The sequence below is a fragment of the Wasmannia auropunctata genome, unplaced genomic scaffold, assembly GCF_000956235.1.
Source record: "Wasmannia auropunctata unplaced genomic scaffold, wasmannia.A_1.0 LD336052.1, whole genome shotgun sequence".
NCBI lineage: Eukaryota > Metazoa > Arthropoda > Insecta > Hymenoptera > Formicidae > Wasmannia > Wasmannia auropunctata.
The window spans coordinates 113,283-136,543 of NW_012026838.1; the positions used below are offsets into that span (position 1 = coordinate 113,283).

General features: G+C 39.8%; 1 protein-coding gene across 1 annotated transcript in view; it reads left to right on the forward strand.

Annotated features, from left to right (window-relative positions):
- Positions 1-1,424: 1,424 nt before the first annotated feature.
- The window catches only part of LOC105451361, a 31,947-nt gene continuing 10,110 nt past the window's right edge, over positions 1,425-23,261 (forward strand). Inside the window, exons 1-9 of the mRNA XM_011691738.1 lie at positions 1,425-1,895; positions 16,735-16,886; positions 17,237-17,408; positions 17,526-17,662; positions 17,990-18,090; positions 19,239-19,497; positions 21,209-21,394; positions 21,611-21,710; positions 22,339-22,485. Coding sequence (XP_011690040.1) covers positions 1,791-1,895; positions 16,735-16,886; positions 17,237-17,408; positions 17,526-17,662; positions 17,990-18,090; positions 19,239-19,497; positions 21,209-21,394; positions 21,611-21,710; positions 22,339-22,485 — 1,359 coding nt within the window. The 5' untranslated portion in view covers positions 1,425-1,790. The remainder of the gene's footprint in view (positions 1,896-16,734; positions 16,887-17,236; positions 17,409-17,525; positions 17,663-17,989; positions 18,091-19,238; positions 19,498-21,208; positions 21,395-21,610; positions 21,711-22,338; positions 22,486-23,261) is intronic.

Sequence of the window (23,261 nt, forward strand, 5' to 3'; positions counted from 1 at the left end):
AGACACTAACGTGCATTTTAATATACACGTCAATGATATAAATAATATAAAAATTGTCTTTTTTCGAAAAGATACAAAAGAATAAATTAAAACAGAAAAAAAATAATACATAAATCAAAAATAATAAATCAAGGATGATTGAAAAAATAATGACTCTTTCTTTTATATCTTACTAAAATAATCTTTCTAAAATAACTTAGAAGTTTTAATTGATTCATAATTAACTATATGTATGTTGAATCTCTCTAACAATAAGACACAAACAAGATAAAACTCTTTGTGCGATAGAGAAAACGCTTAGAAATTTTTCTTTCGAAATTAATTAACAATTTTTCGAAATTTTATTCATGATTCCTATCACTTCCTATTCATGATTCTTTCACTTTAAAATAATAAGCCACGTCAAACAAAGCCAGGAAGAGAAAAAGAGAGAGAGAAAGAATGGCGTAATTAGTAACGGAGAGGAACGGAAGAGACGCAAAACGCGTGCGCGCTCTTCTTGTCATGGTCACCGAGATGGTCAACTCGACATTCCCGATCTTGTCCCGTCCTCTTCCTTCGATCGGTCCTCCTCTTTCCGCCCCAGCTTATATCTTATTGCCTGCACCTTCCGCCTCTTGGTTCCCATCGTCGCGGTGTGCAAGGAGCACCTTGCACGATGCGCCGGATGCACCGATGGACACGCTCGATGGACAAAATATCGTTTCGGGAATTTTACAATGGATAATAATAAAAGACAATCTATGATCTTAATAATTAATTCAGAGAACGTTCAATTTTCTCCTCCACCCGCTCCACCTTGATTCTTTAGTCTCTATTTAGGACGTCGCTCGATCGCATTCCATCGCAGACTATTATTCCGCGACCTTATTTCAGAATTCGATTGTCTTCACTTCGTAACTTCGCGACAAAGGCGGTCGGTCGACGCGCGAAGAATTCGCACAGTTCGGACATTAAGAAAGATTCCAGCGAAAATGGTTTGCATTGTAAGGAGGAACGACCGACTCCTGTTTCGTTCTTCATTCGACTAATAAGACATCGCTTATATATATCGTATCTTATTATAAATCCGGATATCTTCCTTCCAAATAATTTCAGCCTCGAGTTCAAAGTTGAAACTGTTCGACCGCCGGCAGAGCCAGGCGCTGATTTCGAAATTAATCGAAATTTAATACACTTTTAGTGAAATTTTGTCATTTATTTTCGCGACTGTCGTAAAATTCGTGTCCGAAGAATCTGCTGCAGTGTTCGCTGTATCCGAAGAAATTCCTGCCAAAACATAATAAATAATTGGTCTCTTTTCCTCTCTATAAGTCCCCGCCAGCTGCCCACCACGCATTTCCCTCCTTCCTCCTGCTGTCTCCCCCCTGTGCTATTTCTTCCCTTTCCTTCCGCGCTCTCGCACTCCTCCTCTTCGTTCCGAATCGCGTGGCGAGGAGGCCCCGCTGCCCGACTGACCGTCCTCGGCGCCTCTTATACCTTTACTCCGGTCTGCGCGTTCTTCAGGGAACGTACGTGCCCGTTTCACGTTCCACTCCGAGAGAGCGCGATACACATATCCCCCTTTTTAATAGAGTAACGTATACACGAGCGGCCAACAAACGGACGTTGTCGACCCAATTTTTGTCAGTGGTGCATCGCGTGGTACCTCGAAGGTAACTGAGCCTTGGGCTTAAAGGGCTCCCCGTTCACCAAGTAGCCGTTCGACAGTTCTCGAGATCGTTCACCGTTCGTTCGCACGATCGTTCACTCCGACATACGATCGGCAAGAGTTCGGGCGAGACAGTGATATGGCACAATTGATCAGCGTCAAGCTGTCCAGGTTCGACGGATCCCCCTGGGGCTTCCGTCTGCAAGGCGGCAAGGATTTCGGCACGCCGCTCATAGTGCAGAAGGTGAGTCAATCTGGACCGTCCATTTGACCCTCTTACTTCGTGCCGGGACTTTATGTCAGCTAAAGTATTTCCAAGTATTTTATCAACTGTGATACGACACAAGTGATAACGTACACGTATAGGTCTCTCCTAAATCTCTTTCGTAACACATTTCTCCTGTTGTGCATTAACGTCGCGTTACAATATTTGTGAAATATTTATAATACAAGTGTGAAATGTTTTCAAAATTGTTCATTATATTAATATATAAAATGTTATATTATACAACTGGGGTTATTAAACAAATAATCTATGACTTGGCCTGCACGTGTATTTCAAGCGTTAAAAATAACATCGTGCGCGATGACATAAAAATTAATATACGTAACATCGCGACCAAAATTTAAATGCGATTTAGACGCGTGTTACACTTGTCGATAAGTTTCTGCTGATGAATACACTTTCTGTCCGCGGGCTTGTTTATGCGGGTTTATCATTCTACGTTTTATTTTAATTATTGCTCACTACACATAACGTTTCTTGAATATCATTGAATCATCATGAAAGAATCGCGAGACTTTTTTGAGAGATTTTGAAGGAGCGATTTTCAAGAAGCCACTCGAGCCGGATCTCAAGTTGACTGAGGCAGTAGTAAAAATATTTCTTGCAGCCGTTTATATATAGCGATGTTTTATACAGCTATTTTCATCTGCGGTTCCTTGTCGTTCGCCTCTACAACGTTTCTTGATAGTCGAGCAGTTCGACAGTAGAGAGTATATATTGGCTCCGATATCACGAAACTGCCGATTGTAAAATTAAGAGGAAATATATAACGTTACTATAATGCACTCGCTTCTGCACGATATTCGCTCATTTGCATCTTCCCTTCGCGTGTCGCTCGCGAGATGTCAATTGCCACAACTCGGGCGGAATAGGATTTTCATTGAACACAAGGATCGATCAATATGCCCAATTGGAATCATCGCGAGTAGCGGCGCTTCCACTCTATGCAACTGATTAAGCCTCTCTTGAGACGTCGACACGTTTTCCATTGGTCAAATGTCACGTGTCAGATTTTATTAAAATAAATTTATTATGTTATATACATCCTCATATTTAATCGTGTATAACTATGCGACATTGTCGTATTTAAATGGAAATTTTTATTATGTCAACTTTTATGATCAGCAAGTTCGCGTTTAGTGATGTGTGAATGAACATTCGCGAATCTTCGGTATGCGGAAGCGAATAACGATAATGAACTCCGAGAGCAAGAGCGAGATGAAAGTGAAACGCAAACGGGACTCCCTCGCGACTCGTCCTCGGAAATGAAATCTGTATCAAAGGCTGAAGAGTTGACACTCGACAGGCGGACGGCACGTGTTGATGCCGTCGTAACGCGAGCCCCTCGTTCTCAGTATACGATCTAAAATATCAAAACCAATTATCACGGAATTGGGAATCAAAGATCGAGATCGCTCGTTGGCCTCTTATTTTACGCGAAGAAACACGTCTCGCGTATAAATTCATAGAAAATATAATTAAAAATCAGAGAAACATCCCTTTAAATTTTGTCCGAAAATCATAACAGTTAATCTAATCATCAATAATGCGCTGATTATCATTATTATCTTTCATCCTGCCTAACGAATCTCTCATATGGTACCATTAACATTACGATTAACAAAATCCTCATACACATTTCAAGAGGAGAGGAAAGTCGCTCCGTATGCGGAACGCGAGCTTTCCCGTGCGAGCTTTTCGTAGTTCATCACGACCGTGAGACGCGATCGGCTGTGTGTTTTGATATTACGATCGAGAGAGGAGCCACGTATGCGTTACGTAATGCGGCGGTAAACGCCAAATTATTTCACGCGCATCGGCAGAAATCGTTGCCAACTACGTGCGAAACGCCGGGCTCGCCGCCGACGTCGCCGCCACCGCCGCTGCCTCCGACGTGTTTTGGCGATGCTTGGTGCTGTAACACGAGAAGCTTTTGGCGAACGTGTTGGAGACGCGGGTGTCGCCCCGCGGATTCTTTCCCGCGACTTTTTCCGTGCGCTCGAGCGGCGTTTATACCGCCATAAGCGCTATTATTAAGAAGACGTTGGCACGCGAGTGCCAATGTCGAGCGACGGCGACCATCGCGGATTTAGCGACAGCTTTCACGCGCGCGAACTGTCAGAAATTCTAACATTCTCGTGCTCCCGTAGTCAATAATTCCCCACGCGAAAGTTTTGTTGACGGGAGTATGTTTATACTCTCGCCCTCTGTTTCGTCTATCGTATTTTAAATTTCGAATTGTAGTATGATTCAGTCCGCTCTGAAGGCCATTCGAACAGCATCTAGAACGTAATTGTTACAAAATACGCGTGTAATAATCATTTAAAAAAAATCAATATTCTTCTTATCGTTAAAAGAAAAATAAAGCACGCCTGTAATACACATGTAACTCTTGTACAAACGAGAACATTCGTGTAAAAATTCGTATTCGATTCTTATTAAGAGGAGGATACGTATTTCCGTATTCTCTCTCTCACTCTCTCTTTATGAAATATATATCGACAGAAAATCGTTGTAATTCGAGTCTCAAGGACGCCAGATTCCTCGATCGGGTTTTCTGCACGCACGCTCAGACCGTTTCGCGCATCTTAACGCGTTTTGGCGAAAGACGTCGTCGCGATATCGCGCGATCGAGTTCAAGTACCCCAAATTGCGAAGTAGAAATCGGATCGGCGATCATCTCTCTCTCCGCGAGAACCTGCGCGAGAGACGCCTTTGACACCGTGTCGGACTCATATTTCTCTCCTTTCCGAGAAAGCCGGGGGCGGCCGCACGCTCGCCGTATTTGCGGCCTCGTAAAATAAACGAACCACGTGGTGCACGACGAAGAAGGCCAAGTTCGAAACGCCGATTACGAATAAAACCATTTAGCGTAGCCGCGATAATTTCCGGCGCGAATAATCGATCGTCTTCTTCGACTGAAGAGCTTGCATTCTCAACGGAGCGTCTTAACGGAGTAAATGCGACGTGGACGTGCGCGAAATATTTTGTATACCTACTACCGTCGGCAATTTTGAAGTGCAATATTTGCACAATATTTCCGCGGTATCAAGTTGTACACGATGAAAATCAGGCAGTTCGATAAGAACATAATTTTTCTAAATTCTATACTATCTCGCTCGTACAAAACTTTAGTGACAGAAGTTATAAAGTTACGTTAAATAAAATAACAATCTCTTTCTCTTTTCTTCAATATTTTAAGCAAAAATTGACATATATGCACGGATTAAACGTATTATTCTGGTATTTAGGATTGTATCACTCGTAACTTTTGAATTCCTATATGCTATTTTTATTCGCACGCGAAGACTCTGCACGGTGACTGCGTGATCTTGTTCTGAAAGTTAGGAAAAAATGCGCCCACGAGGATTAGCTCCTCATGAGGAAGAGAAGAAGGGGGAGCAGCGGCGTACGTCGCTGGTAATCCGAGGCAAATTATTTGGGCGTTCTATTTCTAGAAGGTGCCTTTGCGAAACCCGCGCGAGCCGAGTCGGGCCTCGCTCGCAACGGCGCGACGGTGAGGGCAGCGCGGGCGCTGATTGCGACGGCGACGCTGCCGCCGTCTTCGTGGGACCCACGTTTTCCTCCCGAGGCAAATAATGCGGTCGCGGAGTATCCGGCCCCGTCCGCAGTCCCGTCGAAACGAAGTCGAAACGATTTCTGTTCGGCCAGCGCAGACAGGGAAATATTTAGACGCGCATTTTTGGAGGCTGCGTTAAAAGACATTAGGGCGCGCGTTTAACGTGATTTATGAGTGAATGCGGACAACGCGTGCACGCGAGCCTCGTCGATCATCGCGGCGCGATAAATATTTTCACCAGCGGACCGACCAAACTCGTGTAAATCGACAAAAATACGTATCTCCTCCTATTTACGAGATATAGGAGATAGCAATAGTAAGCAAATATCGACGGATCTCGAGTATATAATCTCAGATACGAGGACTGCACGTAACTCCATCTCCGATTTCCCTTACGTATCTATATAAAGAATATAACGAAATGCCAATATAATTTCAGTACAGAAAAAGACTATAGTAAAGAGAATCAACGAAATTTTTATATTCAGTGATGTGTAAAATATCGATTTTGATATAATAATTGAATGATTATTTGTGCATCAGTTAAATAGCAATATATGTATAATAATTGAATAATGAATAATATATATATATATAATATACATAATGTAATAATTGTATAATAATCGAATGATTATTTGTGCATCAGTTAAATAGCAATGCGTTTTAATTCATTCAAACTGTACCTCAATGTAATATTTTTTGCGTGATCAAGACTCTTCATTCGCTCTTAATTGCACACAAAAAATTTTAACGCAATAAGTATCCGAGTTTTCGAAGATCAAGATTCACCGCGCGGCATGTTTTTACCGTAAATTATTCTTCTTGCAAAAGAAAGAGAGAGAGATTCTATCTGCTTGCGCTTCCCGTTGCGATTCCACGGCGCGGTGCACCGGCGCGGCGCGGCGGCCGCGACGGTGCATCGAAGCGTGGGCGTTCGCGTTACGCGATATTTTGTTGGAAAACGGCGAGCACGCACGCGTGTCGCGTTATCGCGCCGTGGAAGGACTCGGCAACTTGAGTTGCGGGTGTCGTTAGCCGATTGCGACGTCACGCCGTTGATAAGGATTTTTCCAGGTGCGAGGGAACCGCCGCAGGTGAAAGGCGCCGACGAGAGAAAAAGATTTCGAGAGAACTTTTTTTCGGCATTTACCAACGTCACGCGCGTGGCGTTGACCTGATAATTGCGTGTCGTTCTGCTAATTAAACTGGACTTCCTCATGCGTTATACGCATAATGGAAAATTTAAATTTAACGAGGCCACGCAAGAAAGCGTTTTGTCCCGCGATTAGCGATTGTACGGACGCACGCTATTTGTTGATTACAGTGAGCAAGACATTTTTTGTATTTCACTACAAGCAACTGTTAGAATGAGATAAATTAATAATGAGAAAAAATTCATTAAAGTGCATACTGAAATATTTTAATATACGCATTAACGAAAATGCATAGAGATTTCGAGCTGAGAATTAAAATTACAATTGAACCTGTAAACGTCAATTGACAGTTTTATACGTGATACTTTTTGTCCAAATCCATTTGATAAAATCGGTGATTTCGATTGTTTCAAGAATCTATGAATAGAAGGATCTTCTTTCTGACAAAGGTGAATATACGACGTGCGGCAATAGTTGACGACTTGCCAAAGACGTGGGTGGTTCAATTTAATAGATGCGTTGCATCGTGAGAAGAAAATCTTTAATAATGTGTCATCTTCATCCGCAACGTGCAATAAAATAGCTCATTAAATGTGAAGGATTGTTATTTCTTGTAAAAACAATAGCGGTTTCCGGAACATTGACTTCAACTGCTTTACAAGTCTGTGTGCAATCGTTTTCATTGTTGCCAGAATTTGAAACGAATATTGACGTATGCATCACAAATTAATTGCTTTTCTTAATTAGATACATGTCATTGCACAAAAATAGAGCAGCGTTTTTTTCTATTACAAAGCTATTTGAACAGAAAATTATATTAAAGTTAAGTGTTATCTTCCTAATTTATTTTGATGATTTATGTACCGATATTCTCATGATAATTAATTGCGAAGCTGTGAAAAATTGCAAGAGACGCGACACGATAAAATAGTTAACTAACACTTAGGGAAGCAATCTTCATTTTTAAGTGATTAAGCTATCTAGTGACAACACGTGTACCACTATTAAATGATAATAATGTCGTCAAAGTGTGAGCTTTTAGATAGAACGAGGTGTTCATCGAACACCTCAAGTTTTATCTGGTTCCTTATCAAGCAGGAAGCGCGCTTCGGTTTCCATCGGCATAAATATTTGACTTTTTCATCGGTTATCTAAAATTATCCCTTCGAGCGACCGGCGGTTGTACGAGCCGGCAGTTGCGAATACTGTTTACGCGGCTGCATCCGCACCGTTGCGTGCGGTGCAACTGGGAAATTGCGGCGTGCGCGAGCGATTTGTTTGCGGACCCCGTAAGGCGAGAGTGAATCGGATTTCGCGCGCAAGATGTTCACGGCTTGTCTTGGTGGCCGTTCGTCGTGATTCGGCCGAACGACGATCAACTACATTCGCGTGCGATTTGTCGCGTTTAAATGAGGACGAAAACCGAGCAAATCGTCCGCGAATCCTCGGCCAACGTTCCGAGAGTAACAGGAACTTGCAAGCCAATTTGCTTTCACCTGTTTATATCGTGAAAAGCTGCAATTTTCCAGCAGTTCGCGTACGATATAATATCAAAATAAAATAGCAATAAAAGCAGTATAAATAATATCAAAAACACAATACATTACAAGCCGACAAATCGAATTAAAGAGTTAAAATTATTCTCAATTCGTCACCGTTGAAAAAGTAATTTGCATGTATACTAACAATTATATACGAATAATTTTATGTTTAAAATTAATACGTAACACGTGAAAGAACAAGATAATTAATTACTCATATTATGTATAGTAATTAAAGTTAATCGCTCGTAGCATCAGGTAATTAAGTTAATTAGTCATGGTAAATTAAATCCCCACACATGTAACATCACGTGTAGTTAATAAAATTCTCAGGAAGGGTGAACGAAGAGCGGAGCATGATTAATTTACATTGTTTTGACAAGAGTTACGCATATTTTCCGCGTGTAAATGTGGCATGAGTTCGAATTCCTGCGAGATGAAAACTCGTCGTCTCGGGATTTCTGGCCGCTCTAGCGGACCAGGTGATATTCGGGAGAGTGCAGGAGTAAGAACGGAAAAAGAAAGAAGAAGCTGAGCGCGGAGAGAGGCAGGCGCGCGGGGCGAAGGAAGCAGCAGTGAGAGATTTGCATTGCGTGGGTGTTTTGGCTCAACTCTTTTGGAGGCTCGAGCGAGAGGACGACATTGCGCACGATACAACGACGTTCCGAATGCGAAACAGAACTTCGTGTTAGCGGACAGACGATTGCTCTCCGTGCATTCTTTCAATTGTAATAATAACTGATAAATAATATAATAAATGTATAAATCTATTAAAATTGAATAAATATCGAATATTTATTACGATATTTAGTTTATATAATTGCGATTCTTCGCAATTTCAAATGCAAACTGCGGTAATTTAATCGTCCGAAGGGACGATCACATTTCGTAATAATTAACATCTAGAATGAAAATGTCTCGACACACTTTTGAAAAATTGTCGCTCAGATGAGCAATTTTAATATCACTTGTGATGGGATTCGCGATAAATGATATTGCAACGATACGCATGTAATGAGGATAACGCGGATACTTTTCGAAAGATCGAGTCATGCGTGCGGCGAACGGTAGCGAAAGGGAGGAGGAGAAGGAAAAAAAGAGTTCTCGACGACTCGACGAGACGCCACGGTGAGAAATAAAAGCGATATTTTTATATCCACGGGAGTAAGCTCGGTGGCGCGCGTCCGCCACCGGGCCTCAGCCTCTATTAATATCCATGGACCGGGCTTCCTCTCAGGCGTTCGTAGCGAACTCTCTCTGCACGACACGAGCAGCCAGCAGCGAGATGTGCGATTGGTCGCGGGAGAAATGAGGTTTCCCCGAAGTTTCGAAAAAAATTCCAATCAGTCGCAATTTGGGAGAAAAAGGTCATTGTCAATAGATATCTACATGGAAAGAATGATTTTGTTGAAAGATCTAAAAATTTTGCTAAAAACAAATCTGAAAATAATTTTTTATTGAATCATCAAAATAATTTGTTGGAATGTTAAAACTGATAAGTATGGCTATAAAACGTTTTGATATCCTAGCAATCATTTTGACTTTCGCACAAAATAATTTTGATTATTGAACAAAAATTATTTTCAGATCTGGATTCAGCAAAATTGTTATTTCCGTGTAAGATATGAATGTACATAGCTCCTATCATCACATTAAGATAATTAATAACTGTGGGTACGTTAATATAGGAATCAAATTACAAGATTTTTTTAATTAGAATTATCGAACAACACTATCTTATAAATAAATAAAAGATAATGTAGAAGAATTAATGATAAATATTAAATTAATTAATTCAAATCGTCTAAATCGAATGAGTTAATTAAAAAAAGTTGGTTTAATTCTTGATAGAATCGGCAGATCGGCAAAATACTCAGCGAGTGAAATTGTATCTCGATGACGAAGCCGGAGATTTCGGTGCACCGTTGTCGTAAATGTCGATTCGATTTCGAGAATGAGGAGAAGATAGTGGGAGGCGGTCGTGGGAAACTTGCCAAAAGTCGTGGCAGAAATCGGTCTTCTCCCGTTTGTTTGCCGTGGCCATACCACCTCGTGAATCCATTGGTAACGCGACACCCCCATCGCATCGCGGCGGTTGTGTCACGATTACGACGGCGGATAGTCGAACTCTACGCTGAACTATATATACATTCGCGAATCCACGTCGTAGAAAAGCAGACCGGTGGTATCGGGCGCCATATATCTTCGTCGCGCGCATAAACATTTGTTCGATTCTACCAGTATTACCACAAGGATGCGAAAAGGCATTGCCTGAGCTTTCAAATTAAACTACTGCTACAGAAAATCACATTCGAGAGGGTTGATTAGATATTTTAATAAACGTGTGTATTAAAAAAATTTTTATCTTTTTTCAATTCCAAACATTTGGTATAATATTGATTAGAATATTTTATTTGGTATGAAATTGCCTCCTTTAAAAATGCGATAAGATTCCTCTCGCTCTTAGTGAAAAAAAATTAATCAAAGGTTAATAAAAAAATCTCGTAAAAAAATTATACGGAATATTAAAACTGGGACTCTCTCTGGGCTAATTTCATCCTGCCAATGATTCAACTATAGATGAATAATGAACAGGAGAATTCACATCTACGCGCATTCGACGATGCAATCCGGGATGAAATCATCGGCACATTTGTGCTGAGTTGAGTTTATGGTAATCGCGCGTGACAAGCGTCACCATTCGTCATTTTTCACGGACGGTTTTTGACATGAGCTCATCACGTGCCGGAATTCCTGGAGTTATCAGGATTCATTCATCAGAAATGATTCATCCGGGCACCGAAATGCACCGTCGCGTCCACGTTACTTTTCCTTTCGCCGCGGTCGGCGACGTGTATACAAATATTAGCTTAAATACCGCAAAGAATTTCAACGGTCCGATCAAGGTAAAATCAAGGGACTGACTGAAAACGCGTTTTCAGTACTTTTTTTTCTTCTTCCATCGTCGTCGAGTTACTCACCCGCGCTTACGCGCAAATAAACACTCGCGCCGTGTTTGCGAAAACCGATCGTTCCCGGTTTCGCGAAATAATCGCAAACGGATTCGTTCGGCCTGCGACGGAAACATTTCCGTCTCTTCGGAGGATTGCGACGATATTTCACGATCATTTTCAGATTCTGACACTTTTTAGCTGATTCTATTTCTCGTCTAAAAGAAATTTCGAGAGACGCAGGAAATTCGGAAGCTCGCGATTAATGATGCCGTATAAGGAAAGGAATGTTATCTTAATTAAATCATGAGAGAAGATTTAAATTGAAGAGATTAAACGAAATTAATTCCGCTTCAATCAATATCGGTTTCTGAATCTTTCTCGAGTGTCGCACGCGTTCGCACTGATCTCAAATACATTCTGACGGTACGTCTCCTCCGCGATCCTTTGTGATTCCTTTCAACTGTCTCCTCCGTCATGCCGACTCATACGCATCTCTGTGAGAATCGATTCTACTTTCACGCTCTCGTTGACCTCCGTTTTCTCGTTTTCATCTCCTGACACCTGGTATGCCGTTCGCAATTCTGAGATCATTCTCAGTAATGCTAAATCTTTCCGTATCGATATGCATCTCTATACGAGAATTAAACTTCAAACCAAAACGCAGAGTAATAAAAAAAAAATCTTTTGTGATAATATCTGTTTTAAATATCTACCGCACGGATTGACGTCATCGATATTTAGTATTTTATGGATGAAATCATATGATTTTTCACGTATTATGTACGCGTGTGTATCCGTCTATTGTAATATTATTATACTTTGCGTTAACGGCAACGGACGTCTGTTTGAAGAGATAAGAGCTGTATGCGTGTGCGGTCGACCGATAATTTCGGTCTGACGTTACTGTCTATTTCTCCTACTACTAAGAGCCAGCGAAGGCATTTAACTTAGTTTCTCTTCGATATTTATTTCGTCATCGCCGCATCGATACATCCGACCTCGAAGCGAAATGACTCACGCAATAAGAAAAATCGAAAAACTTATTATTTCGTTTCTTCCCGCATTTTAATATATCGTTATAATATATAAGTATCCGTATATATAATGTATATAGTATCGGAAAAAATATATTTAAAAATAAAATTACTTTCCATTTAGATAAGTCTGTAAAATATGTAAAATTTTTGAAGTTCGTTTTTGTTCTATTTAATTTATTGCCCCAAGTTTTTATATTTGTAAATATCTATAATTAAAATATCAGAAAAATGTTAATGCTTCAACATTACACTTACGATATTATTATATTAACGCATCAAAAAACAAAATTTTGTAAAATAATAGATCATTAAAACAAATTTCAGAAACTAAAATTGTATAATAATAATAATAATAAAACATTAACATCCGGTAAAATTTCAAAATTAAACGTTCTCATATTAATTGCTACTTATGTCAAAAGTAGGCTACGAAAATTTATGCGTACGTTTCGACGTTTCTCTCGATGCGTCGACAAAGGAAATCACTGCATGCAGAAAAATGTGAAACGCGTCTCGCGTTTCTGCACGTTTTGTCGGCATAAAATGCAACTGGTTCGCACGAATGCGTTCCACGTCGGCGCGGCGTTTTTGAGGATATCGCACGTATGAACGAGCCTTAAGAGTCCTCGTCCTAAGCCTAAGTGAGACGGAGAAAGTGACGGAGGGAAAGAGAGAGACGGAGAAAAAAGAACAGATGCATTCCAACATGGGAAGGTGGGATGGATCCGTCTCTGATAACCCGCCCATTGGAATGCGTACCTCGTACACCTTGGTGTATTCTCCCTCTCAGTTTCACTACACACGAGTGCATCTACCTGTACACACACATACACACCCTGCGCATATTCGGCAGCTATTTTTAGAGCAAATCTAACAGGCGGACATGTGGTGGTGTTTCGGACGCAATAACTGACATCCGGGAACTTATTCGTCGCGTAAATCGCGAGATCGGATGTGTGACATTAATTATGATTAAAATTGCAAATTTTTGCGATTTTTCGATATCATGCAAAACAGGCGCAGAACGTGAAAATCTATGACGAATCAATCTATTGCATTTAATTATCTGTATCCATTGTAAGATAAGGGAAAGTAAAAATAAAGATAAATTGCAATTTAAACTTCTTTCAAAGACTAAGTATGAGTTAAGAAGAAAATAACAACAATCATATTCTAAAGCCAATCAAGTGAATCATAAATCAAATTCAAGATCTACTTGCGGAACGATTTCTTTTAATTTCCTTTAATTCGTTAATTTTAAAAATAAAAAAAGAGAGGAGGGGTGAGTAATTTCTCGATTTTTGACGATCTACGCTTCGCGGAAACGATCGTCGCACCTCCGTAGACATTCCTGCCGCGCGTTCATTCATCGGCTCTCGCACTGACGCCGCAATTACCCGCTGAATGAAAACGATCGCGGCCGCGGAAACGTGTCGCGTGCATCGGGACGAGCTTTTGATGCACCTTGATGCATTCTACCTCTCGGCCGCCGCTGCGACTCGATTGCGAACGTAACACGTTCGGGGGAGACTATTTTTAGACCGGTCCAAGATTATTTTTAGAAGCGGCCTGCCCACCGGTAGCTTAACCCTGACTTACGTCCCCATGTCGTCGTGGACACCGCAGGGACACCGCGAAGATCGGTGGACCATTAGGCGCATCAGCCGAAAGACGTACAGTCGCCAGGAAATGAGCAACGCGCGAAACGCGCGGCTTACTTTCTGGCTCCGCTTATCTGAATTTTTGACATTCAATTCCCCGCCGCTGAAGCGTGCTCGTTTGTTACCACGGCTGTTACGAATTACGACTCATAATGATTATTATTCATTAATGATAATACATACCAAAAGATAAGACTAATTTTTTATTATTCACGGATTCGTAATGACGTAAAACTATACTTTGTTAAATCATACATCGCCTTACTTCAATTAAACACACGTCAAACAAGGAACAATAATGTTTCGAAGGTGCACGTATACAATACATGCGCAGAATATCGTGCTCGTAAAGATCTAACCGCGAAGATCGTTCCAAACAGTCGTGTGCTTTAGACTGTCGGAGTTTATCGGAATCGAAGACGCGGCTGAACAGTAAAACTAGGTATTACGATCACACAGGGCGATGACGCAAGCTTGCGAGCTTCTATTTGCGGCAACTATATACGCGTAGATCAAACTGTTCTCTCAAGCTCATGTTTTGAGCTCGTATGTCGTTTCTACGCGAGAATGTGTAAAAAAGAGTGAAAATCGTAAGATTAAATGGTGAATTGTAAGATAAAGAGAATCTTATCTCAACGAGATCTCGGAGAAATTTTAACCTTAATGAGAAGAATTAACGAAAATCCGGGAAAGTAACAGATGAGATTTTCAACCGTACAGCATGTATGTATATAGAAGCCCATATATCCTCGAAAGTGGCATTTTTACGGTTATAGGCCCTTCCACTTCCTTCCACATTCGACAGAGAGACTTAGTTCTCACTAAGTGAGAACGCGTATAAAAACTTTCTTAATAACTTTCGAAACTCACGCGGCGAAGATTAAAGCACTTTCTGTGCGCGATATTAGGACACGACGGAGGTCTAAGTAAAAATAATGAAGATGTTCATACATTCAGTCCACATAGAATGCTTTAATATTGTCTATTTGCAAGGCACAACATTGTTTTAACCAATGCTATACCAATTAATCCTTTTTCTTCTCTCTCTTATAATTAAAAAAAATGTAATTATAAGAATTATACATGTATGTATTCTTGATCTTGATCTTTAAAGAAGCATATGCTGCATAATGCCTCTGATTACATAAGGGCACTTTTGCGGTCACGGTTCATTAAATTGTTCGCTAAAGTAGACTTTGGAAATACCGATACACGATTCGCGAATAAGCAATAGTGACAATTCGCTGACGTAACTACCCTCGTTCGTGAAAACGGTCATCACATTTACGATTTATAGAATGCAATATATATATCGTGTCATATTTCCAACTGCCTACGAAGCGACCCACTTTTCGAGCACAAGACGAACGAAATAAGATCTATTTCGTTCGGATATTTTACGGGAAAACGGCTGCTCCTGTCGCGCGACTCGCAATAAAAATAACGGCGATGTATTATGAGACATATATTTATAGAGAGGGATCTCGTGGCTACCCTCGTGCGATCGTCTACAATCGTCGGGTCGAAACCCATTAATTATTTCCGATGCTCCGCCAGAATATCGAAGAATTACGGCCGACTCGATAACGAACGCCGCTCGCGTGCGTCTTCTCTCTCATTGCTCGGTTATTGTATCGGTCGCACGTCATGCTATGACGGAATAATGCGTCTACCTCGTCCGGCGATTAGGTCTTTAAAATTAATTTGTTACGTTGAAAACGTGATTCCATGAAATCACGTTTTCAACGTGAACGATTTGTACAAAGTAGAAAGTAAATATAATGATGCACTTTGATCCTTTGTGCAAGATTAAATTTGCACGGAAAGAACGATTTTGCTGGAAGATAAAAAAAATCTGAAAATAATTTTTGTTAGAGCACCATCAAAATAATTTTGTTGGAAAGTCAAACTGATTGTTAGAATATCAAAACAGCATTTTTACAATGCTTATTATTTTGCAATGCTTATTATTTTTGAGTTTCCAACAAAATATTTTGATGGTGCTCTAACAAAAATTATTTTCAGATTTTTTTATCTTCCAGCAAAATCATTCTTTCCGTGCGGTTATAAAATATATATTACAATTAAATTCAATTATAAAATATATATATATATTTCATCTTTTTATATATAGTAAACAATTTAAAATTTGCATTATTTATTTCCAACTTTCTACACGTCAAAATTATATCACTTGCACAAAGTATCCGATGAACTGATTAAATAAAATCCGGATTAGGTAATGTTTCATATTTTTACATTGATATAATCAATTAATTTACATAAATTCCTCGCTAGTTTTTTTATTCACGATTATATTAGATGGCACAGAAGGTCTTTGTTAATTTTGCCTTCATCATCGAGTAGAGTTCGTAATTAGCACGCTCGATAAGAACGCCGACGAAAGATCCCTCACAAAAAGGACCGCTTGATTTTTTTCAATTTGGGTACTTCTGTTTTCCCTCAACGTTCTTCACCCCGTCTCCTTTTTGTCAACCGTCTCCCCGCCCCCTGACGACGACACCGTCTCTAATGTGAATGGATGCACAGTGTCCGACATTCGAGGCGTAATGACGCGCGTGCACTTAAATATAGTGGCTCTGGAGTCTGGACTCTGGAGAGGAGAGGAGAGGAGAGGCTCTGACTCGGCGACGCGTCTCGTAAAAATAGATCGGAGATTCGAGACGAGAGTTTCAAAAGTTGCAGCTGATCAAGCCGTTCACTTACTATAATCTTCAAATTAACGTTATACACTTGGCTAATATATGTATATAAATGATGAGCTGTATCATTTATCAGGAACGATGATAATTTGTTGATCCAGTTTTTTCTCGGCATAAGTATGAGTCATTCTGCTTTGATTTCAGGTTAACAGCGGTTCTCCGGCGGAAGCTGCCGGTCTTAAGGCTGGCGATGCGGTTATCAGAGTCAACACCGCCGACATGTATAATTTGAGGCACAAGGACGCGCAGGATGTCATAGTCAAGGCCGGAAATAATTTCGAAATAACTGTCCAAAGGTGAGATGCTAAGCATAATAAAACTCGACGAACGAATGATCCAGTTTATTTAAAGGTATCACGTTTCAACGATCTCGGAACTTATACGTCAAGCGTCAATGTCTTTAATCGACCTTACGTTAATCAGTCGTCAGTAAAAATATCGCGTCACTCTAAAATTCATTACTATCAAATTTAAGATTCTAGAAAATACAAAGAAACGAATCTCTACATAAAATTTCCGCTTTGGAAAAAATTATTTAATTTTCGCGTCCTGAACAAATCGTTATGATTTTATTTAAAAACCTGCAATTGTTGTACAATTCGAAGCCTACCGCCGGCTTTTAACGGGCGATAAATTATCATTACAGAGGCGGCGGTACTTGGAAACCGCATGTGACGCCCGTAACCACGAGCCTGCCGCCTCCGATGCACACCGCATCCGCGGGTAATATCGCGCCAGTCACAAAGACCTCTTTGGCAGCGAAAAAACAGGACGGACCCCTCATCGGCAGCGGACACAACTTCAGCCCCAAGCCATTCGTTAGTATTGACCGTTAATCCCGCGTCTCTCCGTTGCACCGATTCCGATGCAACAAAAACGCGAAGGGCAGTTAGTTATTTATTTATTTTTCTACAACGAAACGTAATAATTTTCAGCTGAACGGCACCGGCGACGGTCCAATTAAGTCCATCGTGAACAAACAGTACAACAGCCCCGTGGGGATCTACAGCGAGGAGACAATCGCGGAGACACTGTCTGCTCAAGCGGAGGTCCTTGCCGGAGGTGTCCTTGGGTAAAATCGCAAAACCGGATATAGAGGAGAACGGAATAATCAATGACGGGATTAAAATATCTGCTTCTTAAAATTATTTTTAGATCGAAATTACAAGATTGAGATTGTAACAAATTCATAATCATCGTCAAAAACTGTTTTTGCGAACATTAATTAAATAATACTGAAAGAGTTCACGAAGGCGGAAATTTTACGGTATTAGAAATCGTCTTACTGATAAATTAGCTGATAACCTAATCCCGTCAATAAATGTTATCGAGCCAGTTAATTTCGCCAGTTATCTTTATGAGCGTGAAAAAGATTTGTTTATAAATGCGAATATTGCAGGGTTAATTTCAAAAAGAATGAAAAGAACTACAACGCTGAGAATAGCGAGGTTTTCAAAATGGTCCAAGAAGCGGACAAGGAGCCAAAGACCCCAGAACCTGGTTAGTAACACACATTCTACATTAATAATATTCTGAAGAAATTGAACGTTAAAACTTTACTATTATACTAATATATATAATTATTTCTACCATACATGTGTAATACATACACGAAAATTATATCGGAGATCGTTGAAGAACGTATATTGAAATTCAAGCTCGTTCGCGTATCTTTAAAATATCAATTGTTAAAATCATTAATCTACGATGTAACTTAGCAACTTCTTCTATTCTTCGAAATATTCATAACTTCAAAATTTTGCAATATAAAATTTTTGTGAGATTTTTACAAGTCAAATAATTTGTTAATTATCTCGTCATATATTAATGCAACTGCAAGCACTTGATTTGCAATGTATTCAACATATATCAGATATTCTGCAAATTTACAAAAAAATAATAAAAAAAATCTACTTACAGATTATTTTATCTGAAATTTATACAATTTTATCTATCTGAAAAATTAATGCGTTCTTCGGCGATTGACCGGCTGGGCCAGAATCGGTTCCAGTCAACCTGTTGCATGCCGATACGATAACTTGTTTGCGAAATAGCGGAACCAAGTGTCGTGAGCGGCGTGATAACGCCATCCTCGCCCGCCCTGACAGGACTGAGGCCCGTCCAGGCGCCGGAAACGAAGCCGCAATCGCCGTCGACGCCACAAACGAGCCTACCACCAGGACAGAACATTTGTGCCGAATGCGAAAGGCTCATCGTGTAAGTTTACGTGACTCGGGACGCGTTTTGGCGCGTCTCTTTTATTTTCAGAGGCTAAACAGCGGCGAGAGGAGGTAGTGTCGACAATCACGATTGCATTCCACGACCACTTTCCACTTGCGTACAGGACATGTGAATGTCGTGCGGATTTCCAGTTCTCAGATTAGAACTTTATGATTATTACGCAGATTTATATTGATTTATTTAATATCTATATTGATTTCATTCTTGAATTTTTAATTACATATTAGATAAAATCCATGGAAATCTCTTTTGGATCAGTAATCGCGTTTTAATCTGAGAATGCAGGAACTCGCATGAATTGGCGAACGCGATCGCCAAGGGGCTTCGTCGAGCAGTCCGATTCGATCCGACACTTTCCCGATGCTGCCCGGTTGTCATGGCGCTTTTTCTCTACTTCCATGTCGTAGTTCCTTCAAGGACAGAGTTTTACTCCTCGGTGAGCCACGCTGTTGGCGGGAGGGCCACTTCACCGAGGTCACCTACGCCTCTGTTTCATGCAATGGGCGGTGGTGGTAGCGCACCTGCCGATAGCAGGCACTTTATATGGATGGACGAATCGTACGGAAGGAATCGAGAACCACAACCGCAAAAGCAGGAATCGTCCGCCGGGTCGGGCTCGTCGACGCCGGGCGGGGTCGTTTGTAGCAACTGCGACCGAGTGATCGTGTAACTATTTACGAGCAAAGAGTCTTGCCACCCTTGTGCACGAGACGGCCACGGCGGGTTTCGTTTTGGCGTTTTCGAGGTGTTTCGCATTCGCGTACCGAGGGCGACACGATGCAACAAAATTTTTAGAAATTATTAACCGTATATAGTTATACAAATTTCTATAGTCTATCAATTGCAATGGATATTTAAAGAGTATTTGTTGAAAGCAGCTTCTTTCTTTTTGATTATAAAGCTAAGTTTGTATTAATTAATAAATCTACAAAAATTATTTATTATTAATAAAGTTATTTTGATGAATTCAATTTTAATAAAAATATTATGTTGATAAAAATTTTCGGGATTTTTTTTGATTAGCATATTTTAATTAGTATATTTCAAATATAAGTAATGTGTGCAATATAGTAAAAAATAATTTACAATTTAATGAGTATGATTCATATATAATCTTGTCGTTCTCAATCTTGTCGCGATTCACGCACCTCATATGATCGTCAAATACGACGCCATTCTGAGTTGCTCGATTGTCGTATGCTAATATCATCTTGAAGATCCCGATTCGAAGAGAACATGTGCACGTTTCTTTCTTATACTGTATTTAAATTATATAAAATTGTATATAAAAACGTTATCGGATAACAATAACGTAAACCCGTTAATAAACGGGGATAGAAAAATTATGCTATAAATAAATGGCACAAGTTTGCTTAACAATTGTATGATTTGTATAGAAATTAATTTACGCGATAAGAGAAGTGCACATTTGTCTCCTTGATGAGTTCGAAGCACGCCTTTCTCTGCCGCCACTTTTCGTCAATATCGCTTCGTCAGAAAAAGCGAAACACTTTCATCGTTGTGCATTTTTCTTATCACTGTTATCTCTTGACGAATTTTGATCATACGTGATCATTCGAGCTTATAGCTTACAACCTACTGGAAGTCGTATCTCTGCGAGACGAAAGTTTCTCATTCGCTCGCACAGCTTGAACGCAGCCCTATCTAAATGTCTCTTTACTCTTTGCACTCTTAATAGCACCTTTCGCGCATTTACAGCACACTGAATAACTGATAGTTAACGTATAAAAAAAAAACTGCTTTCGATGTTGTGAACATTTTTGTGGATTTTTATTTTTGTCGTATTTTTTGTAAACAAAATCTTTTTGCGATACTTTTTATATCTCTTTTTTTTCTCCGCTCGACGAACGGTGGAAAACGCAATCTTTTTTTTGCACGAAGAAATTTACAGATCGACAAAGAGTTAGAGAACTTCAGACCGTCTAAAGTTATACCTTGATTTTTCACATTTACACTACACTTCAAAACATTCCCACATATTATGATCTACCTAGTATTTTGAATGTCAGTTATTTTTTTATGGCGTTATGTTTTTTAAGATATCCATTCCGCTACAGAAATCAACTCTAAGCACGTTCTTTGTAGCTTTAATCGTCTCTTCGCTCTCTCATTCGAATATAATTCTCACGGAGATCATAATATAAATAATAGTTATCCCCGGCCTCCTTCGTCGAGGTATCGAGCTTCCTACGTCTCTCTCTTTTTGAACTCGAGTGAATAGCAATAAGGTTCAAAACTCGTGGCACATCCGATGCGCCATCATCTCGCCGTTTATTGTTGTTACATTAAAGAAAATCAATTACTACTACTGAGAAGCAAAGTAATCGCGTTATTAACCCGCTTATTCTCCCCTCAGAGGTGTCTTCGTCAGGATCAAGGAAAAGAACCTCCACGTGGAGTGCTTCAAGTGCTCGACCTGCGGCACGTCCCTGAAGAATGTCGGTTACTACAATATCAACAATAAATTATACTGCGACATTCACGCGAAACTCGTCGCTAGGCAAAATACTCCGGCCGGTCTTCTACCCATCACTATACCATCGTAAGTTATATATAACATGCAGTACTTGTACATGTTACACGCTTGAAAAGTTTAATATCAAATTTTAATTTAAAAAATAACGATGTAATAAATATATAAAACAGAAATAAAAATATATACAAAATAAGGATAAGTGATGTGTACAAGTAAACGAGTAAGTTGAGATGATATTGAAATGCAAATAATTGACAAGACGTATCCTTTACGATTTGACAGAGGTGGCAAAGCACCAGCTAGTACCATTAGCGCGGCATTGGCGAGTGCACCTTTATCGCCACCCCTCAGCAATCACGGATCGTCGCCTCAGCCATTCTCCGTGAGTTGCTTCATCATAATTTGATTCTCTTTATGAGGCATGGTCACGAGCGAACTTTTTCGCGCACGCATTTTCTTGCCTGTTTTGGCATGGCTTATGAAGCGAGTATTTTGCATTGAGCGTGTGGCTTTGCTGTACTCGCGCGTGATTTCACGGAGTTTCTTACGATCGCGAGATCGGGCGAAGGTCGCGGCGAAATTTCTCGCGCATTAACGATTTCTCTCTCTCGAATCACATAGAGAAAACAATGGACGTATAAAACATGGCGCTTCTCATTTAGAAAGGATCTAACTTTGATAAAAATAATTTTAGTAATTAAATAAAAAAAAGTTTGTTAAAATATTAGATATCGAATATTCGAAATTTTCTCCGTAGTGTATTTTAAATACTAATTGAAAGATAATCGCATTTGTTCCTCTTACATTTTTACAAAAAAGTTCGTTAAAATAATTAACGAGATTCTGAAATTTTTTTTCTCTATAATAAATAATAAAATACTTGATTATTACAAATTCACATTGATCGCATCCGTGTGCCGCGAAAGATCTGTTTCCGACAAGCCGGGATGCGCGCTTATCTTGAAAGTTTAACAAGTGTGGTCCTTGCTTGGCACTAATCGCTTTTCCAGGCGTGCAATCGTACGAGCCCCGATTCCGGATTCCAGCATACGTGGCGATCGACTTCGAATACAAATGGATGCATCAGGAACGGCGAGTGCAACGGCGAGTCGAAAACGTTCACGAGCACGATCACCATCCAAACAGGTGGCACAGAGGTTGGCAACGTGCTCGAAAACTCGATCTCTGCATTCGCTACTAATGTACCTTTCATCATCATTTCCTTATGTAAATGATCATCAAATAATCACCAAATCAAATTGACGTCATCGAAATTAATTATAAAGTAATATTTTGTGATGTGTTATATATCGTATGATATATCATAAAATATTGCATTACGATGTATATATATTAAATTAAATGCTAGAAACATCAATATTCTAAATTATATCGTATTATATATATTATATATATATTGTCTATTGTAATATAAAAGTTAGAGAAATGTGATATACAATATACATATATGATATGGGTATGAAATAAATATATATAATTATTTATCATATTTGATTGATACGGGGAACGAGAAACGTATTAATTTCAAAATTTTTGTTGATGATCATTACACTAACGATTATCTATACTGATTATACTGAATCAAATATTATTGCGAAACCAATTTATCAGTCTCGTTATTCCATTAAAATGTCCTTGAATCAGTCTCGACTACCTAGTTAATCATTATCTTCGCGACCGAACTCGCTATTTCGAACTCATGACTAATTAGCCTGTCGTAATCGAGAACGTTTCTGTTCGAGATGATTCGTCTTTTCTCCCTCCCATTTTCTCTCTCTCTCTCTCTCTCTCTCATTCGTTTCTACGTCTTTACGGATTACAATGACGCATTTCAAGTATCAGGGATAATTTTAACAAGCTTGTTTTATGTCTATTTTATCACCGCTAATGCCCGCATTTTAAAGTCGTAAGC